Source organism: Macrobrachium nipponense, chromosome 2 (genome assembly GCF_015104395.2).
Source record: "Macrobrachium nipponense isolate FS-2020 chromosome 2, ASM1510439v2, whole genome shotgun sequence".
NCBI lineage: Eukaryota > Metazoa > Arthropoda > Malacostraca > Decapoda > Palaemonidae > Macrobrachium > Macrobrachium nipponense.
In genome coordinates, this window is record NC_087201.1 from 111,242,848 (window position 1) to 111,266,847 (window position 24,000).

The following is a 24,000-nucleotide window of genomic DNA, read 5'->3' on the forward strand; positions in this document are numbered from 1 at the left end:
CATCAGGGGAGTAGCCACCTCAATTAATTACTTTCAACATATGAACTTTGAGGATCTTAAAAAGTATACTGGATGGAAATCTCCGACAGTCTTTAAACGTCATTATCTAAGTCCTTGGAATCTTTAAAATTTTCTGCAGTAGCAGCGGGAAACATTGTTTCCCCTGAATACTGTATAGTAGTCGTAGTATAGATCCAGGTCTCCTCTCTACCTACCTCATCCAACATGCCTCACCCTGTCGCCATGCTACTCGGATATTCTAGCCTTAGCCGCTGAGATCATATTAGTGGATTGTCCCTTATTTTTTTTGCTAGGGACATCCACACTATGTACTGATATGTACTTCAGTGTACCTACCCTTATTTTTATGCTAGGGTAGGACACAATGTGTTTGTATATTTTGTAAATAAGTTATCTAAGTAAATCTATTTTGTTAAATTACACTGCATTTTTGTACTTTACTATGTTTACTGTAATTTTAAGTACTTTACATTACTAACTTTCTTTTATGTCATTGTTTAAAATAAGTTAGCCTTAAGTACTTAGTTTATATACTGTAATAACTGATTTACTTATATTATATTCCTCATTTTACAACTGTTTTTCATTTGTCCTTTTTTCCCATCTTGTCTGTTTCTCTGGTACTCTTTCATAGGCCGACACGAGCTGAGCCCAGAAAAGTGGATTTTGACGAAGGAAAAAATCTATTTCTGGGTGATTGGCTCGTGTCGCCCTATGAAACCCACCCTGTATTGATTGCCCCCCCCTGCAGGACAAGATGTTCTTAGATTAAGGATGACCGCTAGGGGCGCTGCTGTCCGCGGCGTCCCCTAGTAGTAGTAGTAGCGGCCACATCGCCAGTTGGTATCAGCTCTCTCTTGTGGGGATTCTGATTGGAAGGTCTAATTGGTGAATGTCTCGTGGTAGTGTTCTCACTCGCCCCTATTCTCATACCGACACTTCTTTTAAAGAGTGAGCGAGTCAGTTTTACTGACATTTTCTTAATTTTGTTTTTCTCTGGTAATTTTAGATTAATTTTGCCTAGAAAGAATGATATTAAGGATCCTTTCATAGGGCGACACGAGCCAATCACCCAGAAATAGATTTTTCCTTCGTCAAAATCCCTTATATATACACACACACACAGTAGGGCCTCGTTAATCACGGGGGATAGGGCCCAGAACCCCCCGTGATAAGTAAATACCCGTGTTATCCTGGTACCCCCCCTGAAAATTGCTTTAAACCGCCTACTTTAATAATTAACCCACCCAAAACCACTATTTCAGTGTTTATAACTGCCTACTTTAGTTCAAGCACCAAATATTTCTTCAACTAACACCTTAAACTAAATTCAAGACAGTTTCAAAGTTATTCTTTCCTATCTTCAATTTCCCCTTCATCAGATCAGCAAACAAAAGTATAATTACCTAACAATTCCTTGTTATTTTCATGATTTGGCTGCTGCACTAAACTAAAAGTACATAGTATATCTATTTCGTGAATGAACATATTTATGATAACAAACTGTAATGATTACAGCACTTAACTATAATATTAATGTGTAAACAGCAAAATACAGCAATAAAAATCGAGTTTTGTCTTTTGTTTACGTTTAGAATCAGCTGATGGATGTTTATTACCGAAAGAATCATTTTGGAAAACAATTTAGTTCCTAAAAGAAACTAATTTATTAATAGAATTATTATTATTATTAACTTTGTACATAATAGTTTATGATATTATTATGATACAGTAATTCATATTTCATTGAGAGAGAGAGAGAGAGAGAGAGAGAGAGAGAGAGAGAGAGAGAGAGAGAGAGAGAGAGAGAGCAGCTTGTGACGAGAGTAACTTGAATAGCTTGAGAGAGCAGCTTAGGACTAGAGTAACTTGAATAGCTTGAGAGAACAGCTTGGGATGAGAGTACTGTTGACTATCTTAGCTCGAGAATGACAATGAAATTTGTATTTTAAATATTTTATGATGATAAGAAATAAAACATGGATAGTGATAAGATATTCTCTTGTATACTGTTATAATATGTGATAATCATTGAGTCAACTATGAAAGTTGTATTGAAGCACTGTTTCGTAAATCACAGAAAGAATAAAAATATGGCAACACATATTTTTACTCTTTCGGGGACCATCTTGTTCTTTTATTAGATAATAATAGATCAGTATTATAGTTTTTTTTCTGTAAGTGAATGAGAAAGAGAAGAGTATAGAGAGAGAGAGAGAGAGAGAGAGAGAGAGATTAGTAGGGAATATGAGCGAGGCAGGTAGGAAGGAGTGAGTATCAAGGAAAAAAGGGCTAGCAGAACGAGCAATAGAAAATAGAGTTTTAGGACTCAGTCATCTCAGGGGAGACTATGCTCTCTGCAGCCACTGCTGAGAATTTAAGGGCCTCTAGATTCTTGAGATAGTGGCGTTTAAATACTGCCGGAGATTTCCAACCCGTATATTTCTTCAGGTCCTCGAAGTTCATATTGTGAAAATAGTTACTCAAGGTAGCCACTGCTCAGATATCATGGACGTGTGGGACTGAATCCGGATTGGCTTGTTTAATAAAATAAAGGATTTGTTGTCAAATACCTTTTAAGGAAATTGTTCCGCCTTTCTCTCTAATAAAAAGGGGACCTGAAGACTTTTTGGAAGTCCTGGCCAGATAGGATTTAAGAGTGACGACAGGACACAATGATGTGTCTTGCGTAATAGGAACAATCTTCCACGGAGCCTACCTGTTTTGTGGGTCTTCATTCTTGGCCAAGAATTTCCGATCCGGGGATAGTAGCACTTCACCCGACGGAAGGAATTCGACGTGGTTTGGGTCTCTAGAGAGAGCCGACAGTTCAGATATTCTGGCGCCTGACACCAGGCTCATTAAGAATAATGTTTTCCTGAGAAGGGTTATATATGAGCATGAATCATTATCAGTGTCCGAGGCTAATTTAAGTACGTCATTTAAAAACCAGGAGACTATGAGGGCGGTCTACTGGTCTCAGACTGGCACATGTTCGCGGAATTGAAGAGAAGTACGAATCAGCCAAATCAATACTAAAGCCAAGCTGAAAAATCTTCCTTAAGGCAGATTTGTTTGTAGTAATGGTACTAGCAGCTAGACCTTTCTCGAATAGGGTTCTAAAGAATGAAATTGCCAGATTCGTAGTTATCTTTTGGACATCTGATTCTTTTAGAAAGATGGTCAATTTCTTTACTGCAGAATCATACTGTCTGAGTGTTGACTCTCTTTTATCTGATTCTATAAACAAGATACTTAGTGGATTGATATTAGCATCCTTTTGGGCTGCAAACTTCATGAAGTCCATAAAGTTAGGGCACTCAGAATTCTTGAGGAAGCTGACACAATCCGAGTTTGTACTACTGGAGTCAGTTCTGGACAGGGGCTCCGTCTGGGACGGAGATTAAATTCTAGCAGAAGAGGGAACCAGTTGCTCTTTGGCCAGTTGGGTGCGACCAATGCTACTTGTCCCGTGAAAGATCCGAGTTTGTGCAGGACTTTCATCAGAAGATTTACTGGCGGAAATAGGTAAATTTTCTGCCAACTGTTCCAGTCTACGGACATCGCATCTGTGGCGTGAGCTAGAGGGTCCAGGTTGGGAGCCACGTAGCACAGGAGTTTGTGATTGGACTCCGTGGCGAACAGGTCTACTTGAAGGCCCGGGATTTGATTGCAAATCCAGCGGAATGACTTAATGTCCAGGGACCACTCCGACTCCAGCGGAGTCGTCCTGGATAGTGAGTCTGCGATGACATTGCTTACTCCTGCCAGGTGAGTAGCTGACAGGTGCCAACGATTTTTCGTTGCTAACGAGAAAATCGCAATCATTACATGGTTTACTTTGCTCGACCTGGAGCCTCCTCTGTTTATGCAATTAACAATCACTGCGCTGTCCGAGACTAACCTTATATGAACGTTTTTGGCTGGAGCCAGACGTTTTAAAAGTAAAAAAAATGGCCATTGCTTCGAGGACATTGGTGTGGAACTGGCGGAACATCTTCGACCACGTTCCTTGAACTTTCTTGTATTGTGAGTAACCCCCCCAACAACTCAGAGAGGCGTCCATGTGGACTATCAGAGACGGCGGAGGAAATTGCAGTGGCACTGACTTGAAAAGGCTCCGGCGTTCCGTCCCATGGACGGAGCCTTTTCATTAATATCGGCAGAATTAGAGAGATCTTGTCTCTGAATTTGACGTTGGCTCTCTTTCGCCAGACTCGATTGATATCCTTCAGCCTGGCTTTCAACAGGACGTCCGTTATTGAGGCAAACTGCAGCAAACCTAGAATTCTCTCTTGGGCACAACGAGAAGCCTTTTTGTTCTTGAGGAACTGTTTCGTAGCCTTCGCTATCTCTCTGGCCTTGTTGGATGGGAGAGATAGTTTATGCGAGTTTAGGTCCCACTGGATTCCCAGCCATTGAAAGCGGGACGCCGGAACGAGCCGAGATTTTTCCTTGTTTATCTGGAAACCCAGATACTCTAGGAATTCTATTACTTTGGCTGTTGCTTTGCGACACTCTTCGTCGTTGGTTGCCCAAATGAGCCAGTCGTCTAGGTAAACTACTAACATTACCCCCTGAGCTCTTAGTTCTTGAACTATCGTCTCTCCTAATTTGGTGAATATTCTGGGCGCTATGTTGAGCCCAAATGGCATGACTGAATGAGTAAGCCTGTTTTCCTAGTTTGAAGCCTAGGTACGGAGAGAAATTTCTTGCTACCAGAACATGATAGTAAGCGTTTGTAAGATCTATAGAGGTGGTGACAGCCCCACGGGGAAGTAAGATCTGCACCTGCGAGACGGTCAGCATGCGGAACTTGTCGCATTGAATGTATGAGTTGAGACGGGACAAGTCCAGAATCACTCTCCTTTTGTTCGAGTCCTTTTTTGGTACACTGAACAGACGTCCTTGAAACTTTAGGCGTTTGACCTTCTTTATTGCCTTCTTTTGGAGGAGATCTTTGGCATAGTCTAGTAGGTCCATCGTTGAAGTCTGGTGAAAACTGACTGGTGGAGGAGGCCATTTCTCCCATTTCCACCCTAGACTTTTCAAAACAATGCTGTGGGCCCATGAACTGAAGGTCCAATGGTCCCGAAAAAGATACAGCCTCCCGCCCACCAGCGGGCTCTCACTGGTTGGTTGCAGTTTTGCTTCCTCTGCCTCCCCTGAAGCCCCGGCCTCTAGAGCCACTTCTCTGCCGGAGGGCACCTCTGGCTCTGCTACTTCCAGCATGCCTACTGTAGCCACGAAATGCTCCTCGCGACTCGTAGGAGGCATTGAAGGTTGGGAAGGCTACCAAATTTGAGGTTGAGGGTTGCTGAGCCGAAGGACTCTGGACCAAGACAAACTGCTGCTGTGGCTGAGCCTTGGATGTTGAAGGCTTGCCGACCTGGGAGACAGGGAACGCCTGGACAACCGTCTGTGGATGAGAGGGCTGGTAAGGATGGAATTTGCCAACTCCGCCACTTTTGAAGTGCGAGGAGACGGAACTCCTCGCAGGGTCACTAACATTGTGAAGCAACCCTTATGGGGCGTCAACTTTGTGTTGACTCATTCCCATTCTGTAAGGGTGCGAACCCATGCAGCCTGGGCCTGGTCCCTAGGGTAGATGACTGTCTCTTTCGGGACCTTGTCTACCCTGTTGTCAAATGGCAGCAGCTTTGATGCGTCCGGTACTGTCACGGTCTGTGCCATGGTCCTGGACTTGAGGATTTCAGACACCAAATCCTCCTGGGCTCTGATCCTCTGGGTCAGGGACAGTATTGACTGACCCGAGGTCTCAAGGCCTGACGCGAGTCGAGTGGATACACTGGCTCAAGCTTGGTGTCTACCACTTCGCTCATCTTCATCATTAGAAGATTAGCGAATGCCTCCTGGTCAAAGCCGGACTCCGTCGGCTTAACTCTGGAGGTCTTGGCTCTCGACCCCTTGGTAGGGGAAGAAGCCTTGGAAGAGAAAGGCTTGGGAGTAGAGGTCGACAGCTTGGGGGCCGAGGACGACTTTGCAGAACCTGCTGGAGCAGGTTTGGATCCCTTTGGAAGGGATCTCGTCTTCCAAACCTTAACTTTAGGAATGACCGAGGCCGATCTATCCCAAGAGGGGCCGGACTAAGAAGAAGAGAAGCCCTGGAAGGAAGGGGAAGAAGAAGGAGTGGGGCTAAAGGGGAGACTACCTGCCTCACTTACCTCCCTACCTACCTCCTGATCCTCGGTGGCCATCGGTTCATGGTGGAGGCTGATGGCCGCAACCTCTTCTGCCACCAGGTCACAGGCCTTCTTGGTCCTCCGGGAGGGGTAGCGTCTCCAGATGGATGCCCTCGATGATAGGATCCGCCACTGACGCAAGATCAGCTGTCGAAGCCATGGCTCCCGGGTACAGAAGGGAGCACAGACTCAGACAGCACGTAGGGCTGTCCGGCCCTAGCGTTCCTGCCGAATCCTCCCACCCAGGACTTCAGGGACGCTTTGGTCTCTGTCCGGAGCGCCAAACTAGCCTGTCAAAAATAATCGAATTAGTATCCCATCCGGGGGATTGCGTATCAAAGAAATTTCATAAAGTTGATGTATAGCAGAAATTTCACGGAAATGACGAGGTGAGAAAGTTACAGACTCGTCAGAGATGATACCAACCATCTCGTAACACACAGTGCAGGGGTCTGGGTGCCAGACCAGGTAGTCCTCCAGCGGGATGGCGCAGTTAGTGTGGGACCTGCAGACTATATGCCCGTACGGCTTGATTAGGGTGGCAGAGCACCCTCTACCTGGCAGCGGACCATCTGTAAGTTGAAAGGTCAAATGAGTATTATACGTAAAAGTGCCGGAGTTAACTCCAGCAGGAGCATGCACTTTAACCAGATATTCGAATCTTAAAGGAAATATTGGTTAATGATTTTAACTCACTGAATGAATAAAAGAAAAAGCTCTGGGTGTCTCCACCTGCTCTGGAGTCCATCTTCGGGATGGTAAAGCTATAACCAGTGTATGGGGCCTGATACGAGCAGAACAGGGGGAGAAGGTAAGACCTAATCCTGAATCTGACTGTACCGAATCAGAAAAGCAACGAATTAACGTAGTCGCATATCTGAACCCATACCGTCCCCACCGAAATGGGGAACAGTGATAGCAAAGAAGACGGAAAACTGAGGGACGGAAACCACAGTATAATAAACTCCGGTATCTTTTACCTGGCGAGTGTGATAGTAGACCACACTAGGTTGGAACCCCACGGGTCCGGAGATATACCTACAGAGTCTAACGAAATATACATATGAATAACATCTAATAAATCTGGTGTAATCCCTTAAAGGCTTGGCCTACTCCGGAGTCTCATAATCCCGTTATCATAAAAGTAACACCGGTAGAGACGGGCTGATACGAGCGGAACAGGGGAAAAGGTAAGACCTAGGCCTGAACCTGAACGCATCGGGGGGAGAGAAGCGATTCTAAGGTGACTAGAAACGCAACTCTGAGCCCAAATCCGTCCCCACATGAGTGGGGAGGCGGAGACAACAGGGAGAAAAGACAACTGAGCGGCGGAGCAGTAAAAACGTACAATCCGGTGCATAGCCTGCTGGCTGGTGTGATGGTAGACCCCACCTGACCAGCGGACATAGGGGCCCGGAGACATAAATAAGGAGATACCCCAACTACAAGTAACCACTCCCCTCCACCCATCCCCCCCCCCCCCCCACATCAGACAGAAAGATACTCTAGCGGCCGTTCATCAGTAGGATTACTTGCACTGCGAGCTAGTAGGCAGCGCTGGACAGGACCGGTGCGGGGAGGTCTAGGGGAGTGGACAAGTCGTGAACGCCTGGCCACAGCAACCGATCAGTGGTCACCACCTTCCGGGAAGCTGTACTAGCCTACTACTAAAGGGAGCAGGAGACGGTAGGCCAACTGGCACCCTAAAGGAGGCAAGGCCAAGGCAAAACACGACAAAACAACATAATAAACATAATAAAATGATGAGGAATCACTGGAAGAATTGCAAAGAGGAACAATAAGGGGGAAAGGATATACCCAGCAGGGACCTAGCCTAACCCTCCGAGATCGGTACGGATCTGGTCAGGTAGGCTAGTTAGGCCTCCAAGGACGTCATGACGTGCAACAAAACCCTCCAAAATCGAAATTTTCGATCTGGTCAGGTAAGGAGGGTTTAGGCCCAACAAACATGACAAGAGAGGGACTCTCTATCCTGGATCGACCTCCCAGCGAGCACTGTAGCACAGGCAGGGGGCGATAATGGAGGGCCTAAGGGGTAGAGGGGTAGGGTCACCTGACCTACCTTCCAAAACCTAGCCTAGGTCTGGTCAGGTAAGCCAGGGAAGGAGAGCAAAACTTCCAACCTCACAGTGATATGAATATCATAAATGTGCATAAAATCGAGTGCATTGCTGGCTAACATCGAAAAAACAATAAAGCATGCAGGCATAAAAATCGCGCGAGAGAGAGAGGAATCGCCCTCTCTACAATGATAGCGTATAATAGGCTAACTGGAAGCCCAAATACAGCACATATATAAGAAGACATAATAAAGAATATGTATGAAGGGGAACGTCAACCCGGTTCGCTAGAACTAAGGGCCAAAAAGGGCTAAAAAAGGAATGCATCGTGACTACACGAAATACCAAAACATAAAATGGAATACTCAACTTGGATGAAGAAGCTGGGAGCTCTGCAGCAGACATGGCTTCGACAAAAACACAAAAGGGAGCAGCAAGAGACAAGTGCGGAAAGCAACGCACTAATTACAGGAATGAAGATGCCGGGTGTGGGTGGTTGTAGTAGCGAGCGGAAGGTAGATGTGGTAGTCCTTGTAACGGCTCTTGCCTTGTGGGGGACTTTGAAAGGAATCTTCTAATTGGCAGAAGTCCTGTGATAGTGGCCACCACTCAGCCCTAGTGCTTATACCGACGCCCTTGGCTGATCAAGCTGAGGGTAGTAACTTCAGCATTCCATTTTAGTTACTAAGAATTATTTTCACTAAAACAGGAGACATGGCATAATTTTTGCTGTCTTGAAGTTGTAAACAGACATGGCACCACCCGTTCGTCCGCACAACGAACTGATGGCGGCTGAATCAAGCCAACCAGGAGAGTTCCAGACCATAGAATGGCGAATTTAAGAATCTCAACTGTAAAGCTTTTCTTTACAAAGTATATTAAAGCCTTATTTATTGTTTTAGCCACAGATTTCAAGGTTTTCTAAACCTAGGCTAGGCTAGATTATTGGCACTAAATAGCCTTTCTCATGGCCACAAGTGGCAATGTTTTTATTTTCATTTTATGTTTATTTTTTCTCTCTCTTGATGTTGTCGTCGTAACTCCGAGTTATCGTAAAACAAGTACGTTGTTAAATGAGGAGTACCTATGTATTTTTCTATTTATCAGATTTTGTAAATTTTGTTATAGGTAAAAAAATCAACAAATATTAGTCCTAAAATACATACTAATAATAAATGGGACTCTTGGGTTCGAACCCAGGAAAAGAAATTCCAGCGGTTTGAGAGCCCCATCACCACATCAAGGTGATCCCAAGTTGAAGGGGGGTGCCAACCCATGAAACCAAGAGTTCTATTTTTCCTGTCTGTTAATGCAATGTGTTTCATTAAAGAAATTTAACTCTCACTTGGTTGAATTTTAAGTCATTGGGACAAGTAGTCACAATAAAACCAGTTTTTTACCTTTTGGAGGACGATGCCTGAATAATCAACTTCATAACTCCATTTCCTTTGAATACCTTTGAGACTGTAAGCTTGTACATCTCAAATGATGTTTGTTTGATAGCCTTATGGTACTCTAGTACAAGCACCTTGCTTTGCATATCAAGTTTTGTCTTAGGCTTAAACAACTCTTTAAACATATATCAGAACCATGGTCCCTGATTCATAACTGTCCCTAAGTGTTCTAATGGATTTTACCAGCATGTACAAATACACGGGGCTGTTTCCCCTGAACTGTGATGTGTGTGTGTGATGAGGCTTTGGGGAAAAACTGACTTTTGATAATACAAAACTAGCCTTTTCATTGAAAACCACCTATCACTGAGCAAATTCTTTTTAGCATCTCAATGTGTTATTCACTGCAATCTTTTGCATGAAAACTGTAAACGAAAATGAAACTATGGGCATTCTTTTTACCAGGTATTAATTATTCTTATATATGGCTGATTCAACAACTAATATCTGTGAAAGCATTATTGTAATTTGACAGCTCAGAAGAGGAGATCAAGGATAATTACTCTTTTGACATTTATTACTTTTCATTCATGAGTTTTGATTCCCACCTAACTGACCTGATGATACTGCTACAATATAAAAAAAAACACTGGAAGGAACTCTTACTTAAAGAGTGTACTTCATGCTGATGGAAGCAAATGAAAAAAGCAGGATGGTAAACCTAATCAATGGAGTATTCTCCCAACATCTTGCAGCTCAGAATTCTTTTACTTCATTAAAAGTAGGTATGTAGCCAACATAAATAACAGCATAAAACAAGACTGTGTGGAACAAAATTTCTTTTGAACATAGCTGGGGTGACTATGGTGTGTATGTTGTGCAAGATATTCAACAGCATGCACAACGTTCATTAAAGCTTTAAATTTAGAGAAATATCTGAAATAAAAAGACTTTAAAATTAAGAATTGGATACACAGAACATAAATCAATCATTCTTACTATTAAATATTTTAAATTTTAAATCTAATAAAAGTACCAAAATCTACATTAAAATTCTATGAGACTAACCTTTTATTTGGATTATTTCTGCTTTTACCACAAAGGAAACCTCTGTGATTATTTGTTTATACACACAATTTTGGGATGGTAATGCAACAACTCTAGCAACTTTTTCAGAGCCAATTACAATAAACTGTCTGTCTCCCCACGTCTGTTCTCCTGAGTTTGTGGGAGACATTCTGTTATCAACTAAAGATTTTGTAGGTGTTCCTGGAAAAGAAGGAGTTGATTTAAATGTATGTTAATCAAGGAAGGAAAATACAAATTAGCAATAATCCCTCAACTCTTAATTACTACTATGAAATTCAGGGCCTCTGTAACACGATTTTTTGGATTTTGCTCCTTATCAAAGCATCGGATGTAGCTGAAAGTTGACATATGTATATTTTACAACTACACACAAATTTTGTCAGCATTATCAATAACCTAAACCAGACAGTTTTAATTTTTATAGAGTAAAAATTATCTAGCCGACACCATGGCCAATGATTGCGAGCCAAGAGTCGAAAAACATTCATTACGTAAGCAAGGTAAACATCGTTTTACGAAATGTTGCCCCGCCCATCCACCAGACAGAAACCCATTCACCTTATTCCATCGGCTCTGAAACCCATAGTAGTCAAGAATGGCTAACAGAATTTGGAATTGTCCCCGTGGTTGCAAAACTGCATTTGTCTTACGACTTGCAACTTTATACAGTCAAGAGAAAGCCCGTGGCCATACTTACTATAGCCTGAATAGGTAATTACAGTGGTACCTCGAGATACGAAATTAATCCGTTCCGAGGCGCCCTTCGTATCATGAGTTTTTCGTATCTTAGAACATATTTTACATGTAAAATGGCTAATCCGTTCCAAGCCCTCCAAAAACACCCCAGTAAATTATATTTCCAGGCCTAAAACACATGTTCTAGGGTTACAACGCCGATCCGACGGAAGAAATATGACTCCAAAAAGGCAAAATACTATACATACTTGAGTAATATTCAACTGCATGTAATGTTCAACCCCATTTTATTAGGACTTTAGCAGATGTCCCTTAGCAATAAGCCTAGCCTATGTTAGCGGTTGCTACTGTAGCCTAGACTATGATTCTTACATCTAAACCTAAGAGCTAAAAGCTTAGAATATGCCAATAAAATGTATAAATAATCAGTATGTACTCATTTCAAATAATTATTAATTAATCATTAACTATAATACACAAACAAACAAAAAACAAACCTTCCAATCGATTGTTTACATTCAGCTCTTACCCGTCTTACGAGTATCGAACGAGCGCCAAGCAATCATTTTTCCTAGCACACAGTAAGCCATAAATTGTCATTAGTATCTCTCTTCAACTAATGAAACTACCAAACAGTATAATAACCATTCATTTCTATTCTTTATTCTATCTTTACCTAATGGAGATACCGAGTTACTGACAGCTATAATGAAACATAAGTATATGTAACGTAATAATAAAACAGAAGAAGAATTCTAAAAAATACGTATTTGTTGGCAGTCTGATTTATTTTATATTTTATGATATCTAATTCACAATTTTTTTATTAAATGTATTGCATGTACTCATTTCAAATAATTATTAAGTAACCCTTAACTATAATAAACAAACAAAAAAAAAGCTTCCAAACGTCTGTTTACATCCAGCACTTAAGAGTATCGAACGATCGACAAGCAATCACTTTACACAGTAAGCCATAAATTTTCAGTATCTCTCTTCAACTACTGAAACAGTATAATAACCATTCATTTCTATTCTTTATTCTATCTTTACCTAATGTTTTTTTTTTTATTAAATGTATTGCATGAATAAGTTTTTCAATTTACAGCATCCTTTTACCAATAGAATACTTAAAGCACAAGGGGTAGATGCTGACCAATAGGAGATCAGGACCTTATGGGGTGACTAGCATCAGGAACCAATGGGAGAGTGGGAGGATGGTGGCGAGTTTACTCAGTTGGCGGCGCGGGAGTTTTAAAATTGTTCTCGGTGGTCCGGGCGAATCTCGGGACTTTACAGCAACAACCATTCGTATCTTGAAAACTTTTCGTATGTAGAGCAGTAAAATTTTTCGCATTGGCTTTCGTATCTCGAGTTTTTCGTAAGTAGAGCCTTTCGTATCTCGAGGTACTACTGTATTGAGTTTCTACTTTAAATCCAATGTTTATGGTCTGATTTGTATTTAGCGTAGCATGATTATAATACTTGTAATGTCATTCAGGATTTTGAACATTTCCATTAACTATTCACTATGCCACCAAGAGAGAGAGAGAGAAAGAGATTGTATGTAAACAGTCTTTATATAACTATTTTTGTTAAAATAAGATTTTTATCCCAAGTAAATATACAAGCTTATGTGTGCTAAAATCTCCAGCAGACCAACGGATCATCCGATATGACATAATTTTTTTTCTTCTTCTTTAGTCTGTACGACCATGTTGGATATAAAGACTTTATGAATGGCGGAACGATACATATATGTGGGTGGGGTATCTGTGCTAGCGTAGTAATACTACTGTAGCAGTAGTGCCGCAAAATTAGAAATAGCAGCAATATACATGAATTAAACGTTTAGGCCAACTGCTGGGATCCCTGAGGATCATTTAGCACTTCTTACAACTACTCGAGAAATGAGTTTATATAGCCAGAAGTTAGATTTTCAAATACAACAATGTCCATGATAGCCTTCATCCTTATCCTGAATTATAATGAGGCCAAAGTGGGTGGAGCCTCATGAAGTCATCATTCTGACGATCATTATTGGTGAAGGTTTAAAGCCAAAATAGGGTACCGTCTATTTTTTTTTTTTTTTTGTTTTGTTGTTTTTTTTTTTTTTTAGTAAATAGGTAGATAGCCGATAAATAAAATTGCTTGACATTGGATACAGCAGTTATCAAATCAAGCTTGTCTACTATGTCTTTGAAAATTACCAACTATTCCCTACATCTTATCAATCTGATTGTGACCTATAAAGTAGATTATAATTTCTCAGGACACTTATTTTGGGAGTTAGACTAATAATTGAAGTGTTTTTGTATTTATTAACATATTTTGTTGGTTTGTTCATTATGACAATTATCAGTGGAGAGGATTCAGAATTCATAAAGGTGTACTGCTTTGCTTGTATTTAAATTTTTGTCATTATTGCCAGAGGTATAGCCTTCGTTACGTATAGCCAATCATCCATCGAGAAAGAGGGAAGAAATGCTGTCATAAGTTACGTAACGAGTGCGTTCGAAACCTTATCTCTGAGTAAGTTGGCCCATCTTCAAAAAAAGTAACTTTTACATTATAAGTACCAAATTTATTCAACCTACGTAATGCAGAATACAGTCAAAATTTGTGTAGATATAATGTGTCTTCTGAATAAGCGTTATATCTATGAAATGCATAGATAAAAAGTTATTGCCAAAAAACCGTGTTACAGAAGCCCTGAATCTCGTAGTAGTGTTGCTTTATCTACATATTTGTCTTTCATGGTCTGACAGATGCACTACATACACTGTAAATAATGGAATACAATATTCTACCACTAATAATCATAAATATTCAGTTTCAACTGCACAAAATTATTTTTCATACAAACCCTTAAGTCATATTGTGGCCCTGTTCAGTCATGAATGCCTCTGGACACAGTCTTTTGTCTTTCAGACATAAGTTCAGCCTTTCATGTATGTCCACTATGAACCCATTGGTAGGTAATGAATACTCCCCTAACAATTTGTGTAGACTTGATGTTAAAAAGAGAATAGTGCTCAAATTGCAATTTAGGAAGGAGGTTGTGATGTTGGGAGTCCCAAATTTCTTGCAATAGTCTGATCACCCCAAAAGATTGACAGGGAACTGTATGAGTCAGATACTGAAGCTCTACTACATATATTGTGGGTTTTTTTTTTTCATAAAAACACATTAAAGTAAAGTAATAGGTTGTACATTTCTAAAAAGCAAAATTAACTTTCCATTCAAGTGAGACATAAGTGACCATGACCCAATCAAACCTGTGACTGTAGTTAAGATGCTTGCACTCACTGTACCATACAAGCCCTTCTCAGTCTCTGGTACATACTATCCCCTTCTCATGGGGCCTTTTCTTTTTGCTCTCTCTGTTACTCAACCATGTTCTCCAATTTCACTCCCAATACTACACCCAACTGTAGTTATGTGGTCCCCAGACCCCAGTGGCAGATCTAGAAATCTCTCATGGGGGTAAGGCATACTTAGGTTTTAAATATATTAAATATATGATATGTGTACACACACACATACAGTACATATATATCAATATTCATATATGTAGGCACACACACATACAGTGGTCCCCACCTATATTCTCGGGGGATGTGTACCAAACCCCCCCACAAATAGTTACAACCTGCGAATAGTTGGAACTCCTATAAAAATACTTAAAACCTCCTATTTTGTTAGTTGAAAATCAAGAAAAAACTATGAAAAATGTTTTACCTGGGTTTTTTAATAGTTTTATCACAAAAAGTGCATTTAATGAGAAAAAAAACCAGGAATTTATGGATAGTATTTCTCATAGAAAAATACCGCGAACAGGCAAATTTTCTGCGAATAATGGTGGGAAATGTTCCAGAGAGAAACCCGTGAATGTGTGAGTCTGCGAATATGGGGGTCCACTGTGTGTGTGTGTCTATACATACACACACACACACACACAGTAATCCCTCGCCACTTTATGGTTCAAGTTTTGCGGCCTCAGTGCATCGCTGATTTTTCAAAAATATTCATCAAAAAATAAAAATAAAAAAACACTGCCATATTGGCAGCCGTATTGCAGAAAGCAGCATTATTTCATCGTGATGCGCGAGAAAAACAGTTTCCCAGGATGCCACACAGAGAAGCTCTCTCAGAGACTTTGTACATACCCGGCGCGAGATCAACGAATGAGAGTATGAGTGGATGTATCCCATGAGCTGATTGGCTGCGCATCATCGCATCCTCTCCCAGCTTCTTCCCTTGTTGTATCTCACCACTCTCGTTCATGCTGTCAACTGTCTTGTGTATCTTAGTGTTGTGTTCGAAATTAACTTTATTTAAGCCCTTACAATGCCTCCTAAGCACTGTGCCCCTGCGAAAGATTCCTCTAGTGAAACCAAGAGGAAGAGGAAGATGATGACCATCAGTGAAAAGGTCAAGTTTTTAGATATGTTAAAACAGGGTAGATGTTATGCCACGGTTGCATGCCATTATGGAGTGAATGAAACAACAGTGCGCTACATAAAAAGACGAAGCTAATTTCCGCAAAACTGCTGCAATAAGCTTCAATAAAGAAGCGAAATGTGTGGTAACTCTGCGTAATAAGAGAATTGTGAAAATGGAAGCTGCATTAGCCTTGTGGGTTGCTGATTGCGGGAAAAAAACGTGAGTTTGGACACTAACATGATCAGGACAAAGGCCAAATCTCTCAATGATCAAACCTTGCCCGATGATGATGACAAAGATGCTGAAGAAGCCGCTGAAGATGATCCTGACGAACCTCAAGCCAGTACTAGCTCTGCCATGAGTGATTCGCCTCCTCGAGGATGAGGCTTTACAGCCAGCAAAGGCTGGTTCAATAAATTTCAAAAGAGATATGGCCTCAAAAGTGTGCCTTTGTATGGTGAGGCTGCCTCTGCCGACACCGATGCTGCTTGTCGTTACGTGGAGGATGAGTTTCCTAAGCTCATCAGTGTGGTGGCGGCTACCACCGAGAAAGTTTTTAACATGGACGAGACAGGCCTCTTTAGGAAGAGGAAGCTTTCTCGTACATTCCTCTTCAAGGATGAAGTGAAGGGGCCAGGCTTCAAGGCCCACAAGGACCGTGTCACTCTCATCATGTATGGCAATGCTGCAGGCTTTATGCTTAAGCTAGGCCTTATTTATAAGGCCAAAAATCCATGGGACTTAAAAAATAAAAATAAGGCTCTGCTCCCCGTATATTGGATGCTAACTCTAAGGCCTGGGTAACGAAAGCCCTGACCCTCGAATAGTTCCTCCATTGCTTCATTCCCCAGGTGAAGCTGTATCTGGCTCAGAAGGGCCTCCTTTTTAAGGTCCTTCTCTTGATGGACTGTGCAGGAGGGCATGCAACAGACCTGCAATATGATGGGGTTCAGATAAGAGTTTCTGCCCCCTAACACCACATCTCTAATTCAGCTGATGGATCAAGGTATCATTCGTGCCTTTCAGGCACTCTACACTCGTTCCACGATGGAGGGCCTCATCGCGGCAGTTGACAACGACGATGAAGGGTTCACCTTGAAAAAGTACTGGCCTAACTATGACATTGCATCATGCTTGACTAATATCCAGCAAGCATTAAAGGACATGAAAACTGGGACCATAAATTCTTGCTGGAAGAAATTATGGCCTAACATGGTGCATGACTATGCAGGCTTCACTCCTGACGAAGTTCATCACTCGGCGGTGGAGAAGGCAGTGAGGCTGGCTCGCCTCATCAGGGATGAAGGATTTGTCAACATGATGGAAGAAGACGTCACTGGCCTTATCGATGCCCACTTGGACCCACTGACAGATGAAGACCTCGAGATGACGACGTCTGCAAGTGAAGAAAAAAGCGAAGAAGAGCAAGACGAAAAAATTGAAGAGCGTGGCCTTACCCTGGAGAACCTGCAACAATTGTGCAACATGGCAAGGGCAATGCATTTTCACAGGCAATGCATTTGCATAAGACATCAATGATAATATGGTTTCAGCTGTCGAGTTTAGCAACTGTGTTGGCGGGGTTATGTCTTTGTACAAGGGCACTTTGCAGCAAAAGAAAAAACAACGACAGCAACTACCCATCACCATGTTCTTCTCCAAAGTAAAAACCCCAGCTACACCATCAGCACCTCCAGCAGAAGAGCTTCTGAGTGAACCTCATTATACCTGTGCAGTAACACCATCATCATCATCATTCATCATCACATTCATCGAACTGCACAGGTCTGTCATCGTCATCGTTGTCATTACTGGAGTCAAGTCTCAAGATACTGCTGTCATTGGTGAGTGTAGAACACCATAATACGTATCATATGAGAGAGAGAGAGAGAGAGAGAGATAGAGAGAGAGAGACGAGAGAGAGAGAGAGAGAGAGAGAGAGAGAGAGAGAGAGAGAGAGAGTGAATGTATAATATTAAGGTTTTATAGTTAGTATATAGATTTAAGTAAAATACATGTGAGTGAGGTAATGTATAATATCAAGGTTTTATAATTAAATAGATTTAAGTAACATATATATATATATATATATATATATATATATATATATATATATATATATATATATATATATAAAGTATAAATATACATATTTTAAAGCTTCTGGTACCCACAAACACACATATACAGAGATTCTTGGGGGGCCAATCCTAGTTTTGTGTGGACCTGTTGCTGAATACCCACTGGTTCTGTGCAACGTAAAAACACCATACAAACAAAAACAAAATCCTACTTTGCGGATTTTCACCTATCGCAGGGAGTTCCGGTCCCCATTAACTGCAATAAACGAGGGATCACTGTGTATATAGTAAATATATCTATATATATATATATATATATATATATATATTATATATATATATATATATATATAAAGGTATATGCCACGAAGGAAAGTGAAACACTGGAGTAGCTACAAGATCTTTCGACTCAATGTCCTTTACTTAGCAGGCTGATTGACATACATGAGAAACTGAAAGGACAAGGAAGGGTCGTATAAGCGACAGACAGGGATTATAAGGAGATTAGTACCTAGAATCCAACACAAAATACCAACACAAGCACAAGAAAGATGAGCTTGTAACAGTCTACTCATATCAAATACAAAATAATAATGAAATTTCAATAATTTTGATTTACCTTATTTGTAAATCCCAAGCTACACTAAGACCTATGCTTACAAAGAATCCATGTAAAAAAGCCACAAAAAAGAAGTAACCTTACCTTATTAACCTAAACCTATCCTAACCCAACATAACCTAACTCAAGCCTAACCTCACTCAATCTAACCTATAACCTAACCTAACCAAACCAAACCCAATCCAATCTAACCTAATGATCACTGGACAACATAAATTAATACAGTGAACCCCCATATTTGCAGACTTCCGATTCGTGGACTCACATATTTGTGGATTTCTCTCCCCCCATTATTCAAGGCAAATTCCCCTATTCATTCACTCACGGTATTCTATGAGAAATATCCACAAATTCCTGGGTTCTTTATCAATTTCATCATAAAAAGCACTTTTTGTGATAAAACTATTAAAAAAACCAGGTATATACATTTTTAGTGGGTTTTTCTCGAGTTTCAACTAACAAAATAGGCAGTTTTAATAATTTTTAGAAGGGTTTCAACTATTTGCTGGTTCTAGCTATTCGCGGGGGGGTCTGGCACTAATCTTCCACGAATATGAGGGGAACACCATATGACTTTTTTTTTCTACCCAAATTTTCTACTTATTTTCCTGTGATATTATTACTGGCCAACCTCACGAAATCGGTCAAAATCACAATATTTTCTAATGAATCAAACTTTGTTCCATGTAAATTCATTCCATGTGAAAAAAATTTTTTTTCATAACTTTTACGATATCGTTAAAACGTCAAGCATGGACCAATGAAGCTATGCCTATGCTATGGATTTGCTAGATATTCTATTATGCTGACCTTTCAAGCAAACAGTCATTCCATTTCAGTCAAAATTACTTTTTCATTGTTACATTCATTTATCCATTCTATCTACATATAATTCCTATGCCCAACAATAAAAATTCATGTGCAAAAAAAAAAAAAAAAAAAAAAAATCATGTGTATGCTAGCCTATTGTGCTGTATGTTTGTCATCAACATTCTATGGCAGATGGGAAATCAAAGAGATTTCAAAATTTTGTTTAAAAATTATTTGGTCAAATGGTCTCAAACGTGCCTGATCAATAACTGAACTATTACAATAATTTGTAAACTCAAGAAACAATTATATAAATTCGCAGAGTACTCTGAAAAGAAATACACAAAATGTACCATTGCCAGCATTATGTAATTGAAATTTCCCACCTTCTAGCCATTGTTGCAGTAGTTTGTTTCTTTCATCTACCCCAAATAGCCTCATGCACATCAACATTTCATGCTATTTCAAATATTACCCTGTTCAAGTAGTTTACATGCAAGAATTTGTTACAATACCTTTTATTTGCACTCACATGGCCATGTCTTTTTATTTACCTACAGTGAGATAAAAACATAATTACTGCAAGCACAATTTTTGCATAGACCACTGTATGATGCAAGTTCGTCTTTCATGCGCTTGCATTTTTGTATGTACTACTGGTGTAGTGGCATGTTTAGGATATATGTAAATTATGTAAATCAGGTGGGAGGGTTCTCTGTGTATATACTATATCTATACTATATATATATATTATATATATATATATATATATATATATATATATTAATATATATAATATATTATATATATATATATATATCTATATATATATATATATATATATATATATATATATATATATACATATAAGCATCCAGATATAATCCAGATATACTACTGAAGAATAGTTTTCACCTTTATCACAATACTCATACAATATCAGAAAAATTAATTTTAGCCAATCACAAGCCAACTATGTGTATTGCCCCCATGTACCTATAGCCTATGTTGGTGAATGAACAGATGGAATGGAATGGCCTATAACAGCAACTAAACCTGCATTTCAAAACTGGGGGCTTCCATATTTTACAAAACCATTTGAATGTCTAATGCATACAATCAAACTCAGTATTTATATGTATTGTAATCTGAATTCAGATGGCTTCATAATAGCAGTAAATATAATTGAACAAACTGCATGGCTATGACAGGATGCACAGTAAGCAGCATGGGCAAGTTTATGTTGAGAAAGGAAATGAAGATACAACAGACCCTCCCTGGAGAACACTGTAAGTTGACTGAGGCAAACTTATGGCGTCCAACATAACAGAGTACAGAAAAATACAGCACCATCACTAAAACCCACCAATAGGAAAACCCACTACATAATAGGCCCATTCAGCTAAACATAACCAACAAAACATATATAATGTAATCACTTACACCATGGCAAAAAGAATGTATTTGATATCTTACATACCATTAGCAAAATGCACATGAATGTACACAACTCACTAATACACAAGCATAGAAAAACCTATCTATAATTAACCTTCTTACGCTGACTGGACGTATTTTACGTCGACATTTTTTGTCTTCCGTGTGCCGACTGGACGTATTTTACGTCTACTTACAAAAGTTTTTTTTTAAATTCGCGGAAAAATACTTATAGGCCTACCAGCCAAAAACTCTTGAATCACGCGCCTTGGGGGATGCTGGGAGTTCACGGATCAAGGTGTTGTTTTGTTTACAATCATTACGCAGGCGCGCAAGCGCAAATTTCTTTCTTGCCGCACTGAAAAGTATCTGTGACACATCTCGGAAATTATTTCGTCACTTTGACATAATTTTTGTACCATTGTAAATTAGCTGTTACATGGAGTATTATATATGAAAATGTGCGCATTTTTATGTAGAATACAACAATAAAATACTCATGATTGTAGCTTTTATCAGTTTTGAGATATTTTCATATAAATAACGATAATTGACAAAATTTCAACCTTCGGTCAACATTGACTCTACCAAAATGGTCGAAAAACGCAATTGTAAGCTAAAACGCTTATATTCTAGTAATATTCAATCATTTACCTTAATTTTGCAACTAATTGGAAGTCTCTAGCACAATATTTCGATTTATGGTGAATTTATGAAAAAAATAAAATTTTCTTTACGTCCCCTCAGTAACTCTTCCGAAAAAATCATACGTGCGATTGTGGTAATGTTTGCACCATTTTAAATTAGCCGTTACATAAAGTTTTATATATATGAAAATGTGCGCAATTTCATGTAGAATACAACAATAAATAATTGAAGGTTGTAGCTTTTCTCATTTTTGAAATATTTGCATATAAATCACGATAAATAGAAAAAAAAACCATGTTTGGTCAACTTTGACTCTACCGAAATGGTCGAAAAACGCAATTGTAAGCTAAAACTCTTACAGTCTAGTAATATTCAGTCATTTATCTTCATCTTGAAACAAATTCAAAGTCTCTAGCAAAATATTTAGATTTATGGTAAATTTAAAAAAAATCTTTCCTTCCCTCCGCGCGCGGATTCTCCGCCACAAATCTCCGAAATATGTACGTCCCATTCTCGGAATATTTGCTCCGTTTCATATTAGGCATTTCATAGAGCTTTATATATGAATATGTGTGCAATTTCATGTAGAATAAAACGAAAAATATTTGAAGGTTGTAGCTTTTCTTATTTCCGAAATAATTGCATATAAAAATATATACATAAAAAAATTCTACATTCGGTCAACTTTAACTCGTCAGATATGGTCGAAAACTCCAATTGTAAGCTAATACTCCTAAAGTATAGTAATATTCAATCATTTGTCTTCATTTTGAAAGAAATTGGAAGTCTCTAGGACAATATTTAGATTTATGGTGAATTTTTGAAAAAAATATTTGTTTACGTCCGCGCGTTGCGAATTCATGCATTATTTTGTGATAATATTTTCTCTGTGTTGCTTTTATCGTTTTACAATGTGTTATATACCAAAATGATCGCAATTTAGTGTACATTACAACGAAAAAAAAAGTAACTTGTTACCTTTAACCGTTTTGCGCACAGCGCGATTTGAATACAATTATATATAAAATTTCATTTTTGCGCTATCATATATCGCATAATTTATATATGATAATGATAATTTTTTTCATTTCTGATGATTGCATACTAAACTTCAGGCAATGACAAAAAAAGGAGCCAAAAATGAACTCAATCTTGAAAACTAAGCGCGCTGTGATTTTTTGAAAAAAATATTTTTTCCGCTTTCGCACTCACTCCGAAACCCCTCCAGCACACGGGAGACAATTTTTTATTTACCGCTCCGGCGTAAGAGGGTTAATATACAACAAACCAGAGATAACCCAACACACCAGTCTCTTGGTGCTACCTATCAAGTAATTTGTTTGGAAATTATTGTAACAAAAACAGTGAAACATGATAAAAATACTACAAAAATACTAAACATGGAATACTTAAATTACACAGGAGGAAGGTCGCTAATATATTTAGGCTAGGGGTAGAGGATGCCTGCAGAGATAAAAACCAATTGAAAATTGACGGTTATTAAGTTACACTTTCCCAAAAAGGTATTTAATTATACATTAAACACCTTTGTCAATTGTTTATTAAAAAACTAGAACTGTCAAGCACCCAGTACATTTATCCTCCAACTCCCATTAAATTACATGAATTATCTATGCACACACACACACACACACACACAATGTTCTTTTTTTTTTTGTAGCTGACAGACAGATCTACTATAGGCTGTTATAGCCAACCATCCAATTTTAATAGCATTCCTATGAGTGGGTACATGTATGTGTAAATTGAAATACTTAGCTACTGAAGCCTCCACCTTTCACTCCTCTCCTACCCTCTGATTCTGTTGATAACTCTGGATAGTGACAATCATTTAATGACTAAAGTACAAAAAAAATGCAGACAAAAACTAAATTTTGGGTTAAATATAAGCAAATACGTGTTTTTGTAAAAAAAAAAAAATAATCACAAAAATATGGCAGAAACATTCACGAGTTGATGGATTTCTTTTCATTGGTGCACTACGCACATTTGTTTCTTATATACACTGAAGTACTGTGACTTTGGCTAATACAGCATATTCATTATTGTAGTTTTTTTATTTGAAAAATGCTTTGCTTTGTTTTTAAAATCTTACTGATTTTAATACAATATAATTTTTTCCGAAGTTACACACCAGCAAATCAAAAATTGAACTGATCACAAAGTAATAAATTCATTGTAAATTATCCAGCTATGTTGCATCAAAACTTCTCTTCCCCAACAGTCACTATCAGTCTGTGTGTATATATGTATGTATATATATACATATACTATAAATAATGGGCATTTAGTTTACCCTAATACTTGTGTAATAACTCTCAATAAAAAATCTTTATATCATTTGCATAACCTTTATGGTCTGAATGGTATTTCTACAAACGTATGTATTTTTTAGACAATGATGCTTGCCGCGCTGTTAACTAAAAATTGTGCCGTAAAACCGATTTGACGCTA

General features: G+C 39.1%; 1 protein-coding gene across 5 annotated transcripts in view; it reads right to left on the bottom strand.

The window, feature by feature from the left end:
* Positions 1–24,000, bottom strand: part of LOC135220913 (syntaxin-binding protein 5-like) — a 1,025,750-nt gene that overhangs the window by 177,216 nt on the left and 824,534 nt on the right. For all 5 annotated transcript variants that reach the window (XM_064258544.1, XM_064258545.1, XM_064258543.1 and 2 more), the window contains exon 18: positions 10,768–10,968. In XM_064258544.1, the coding sequence (XP_064114614.1) occupies positions 10,768–10,968 (201 nt within the window). The remainder of the gene's footprint in view (positions 1–10,767; positions 10,969–24,000) is intronic.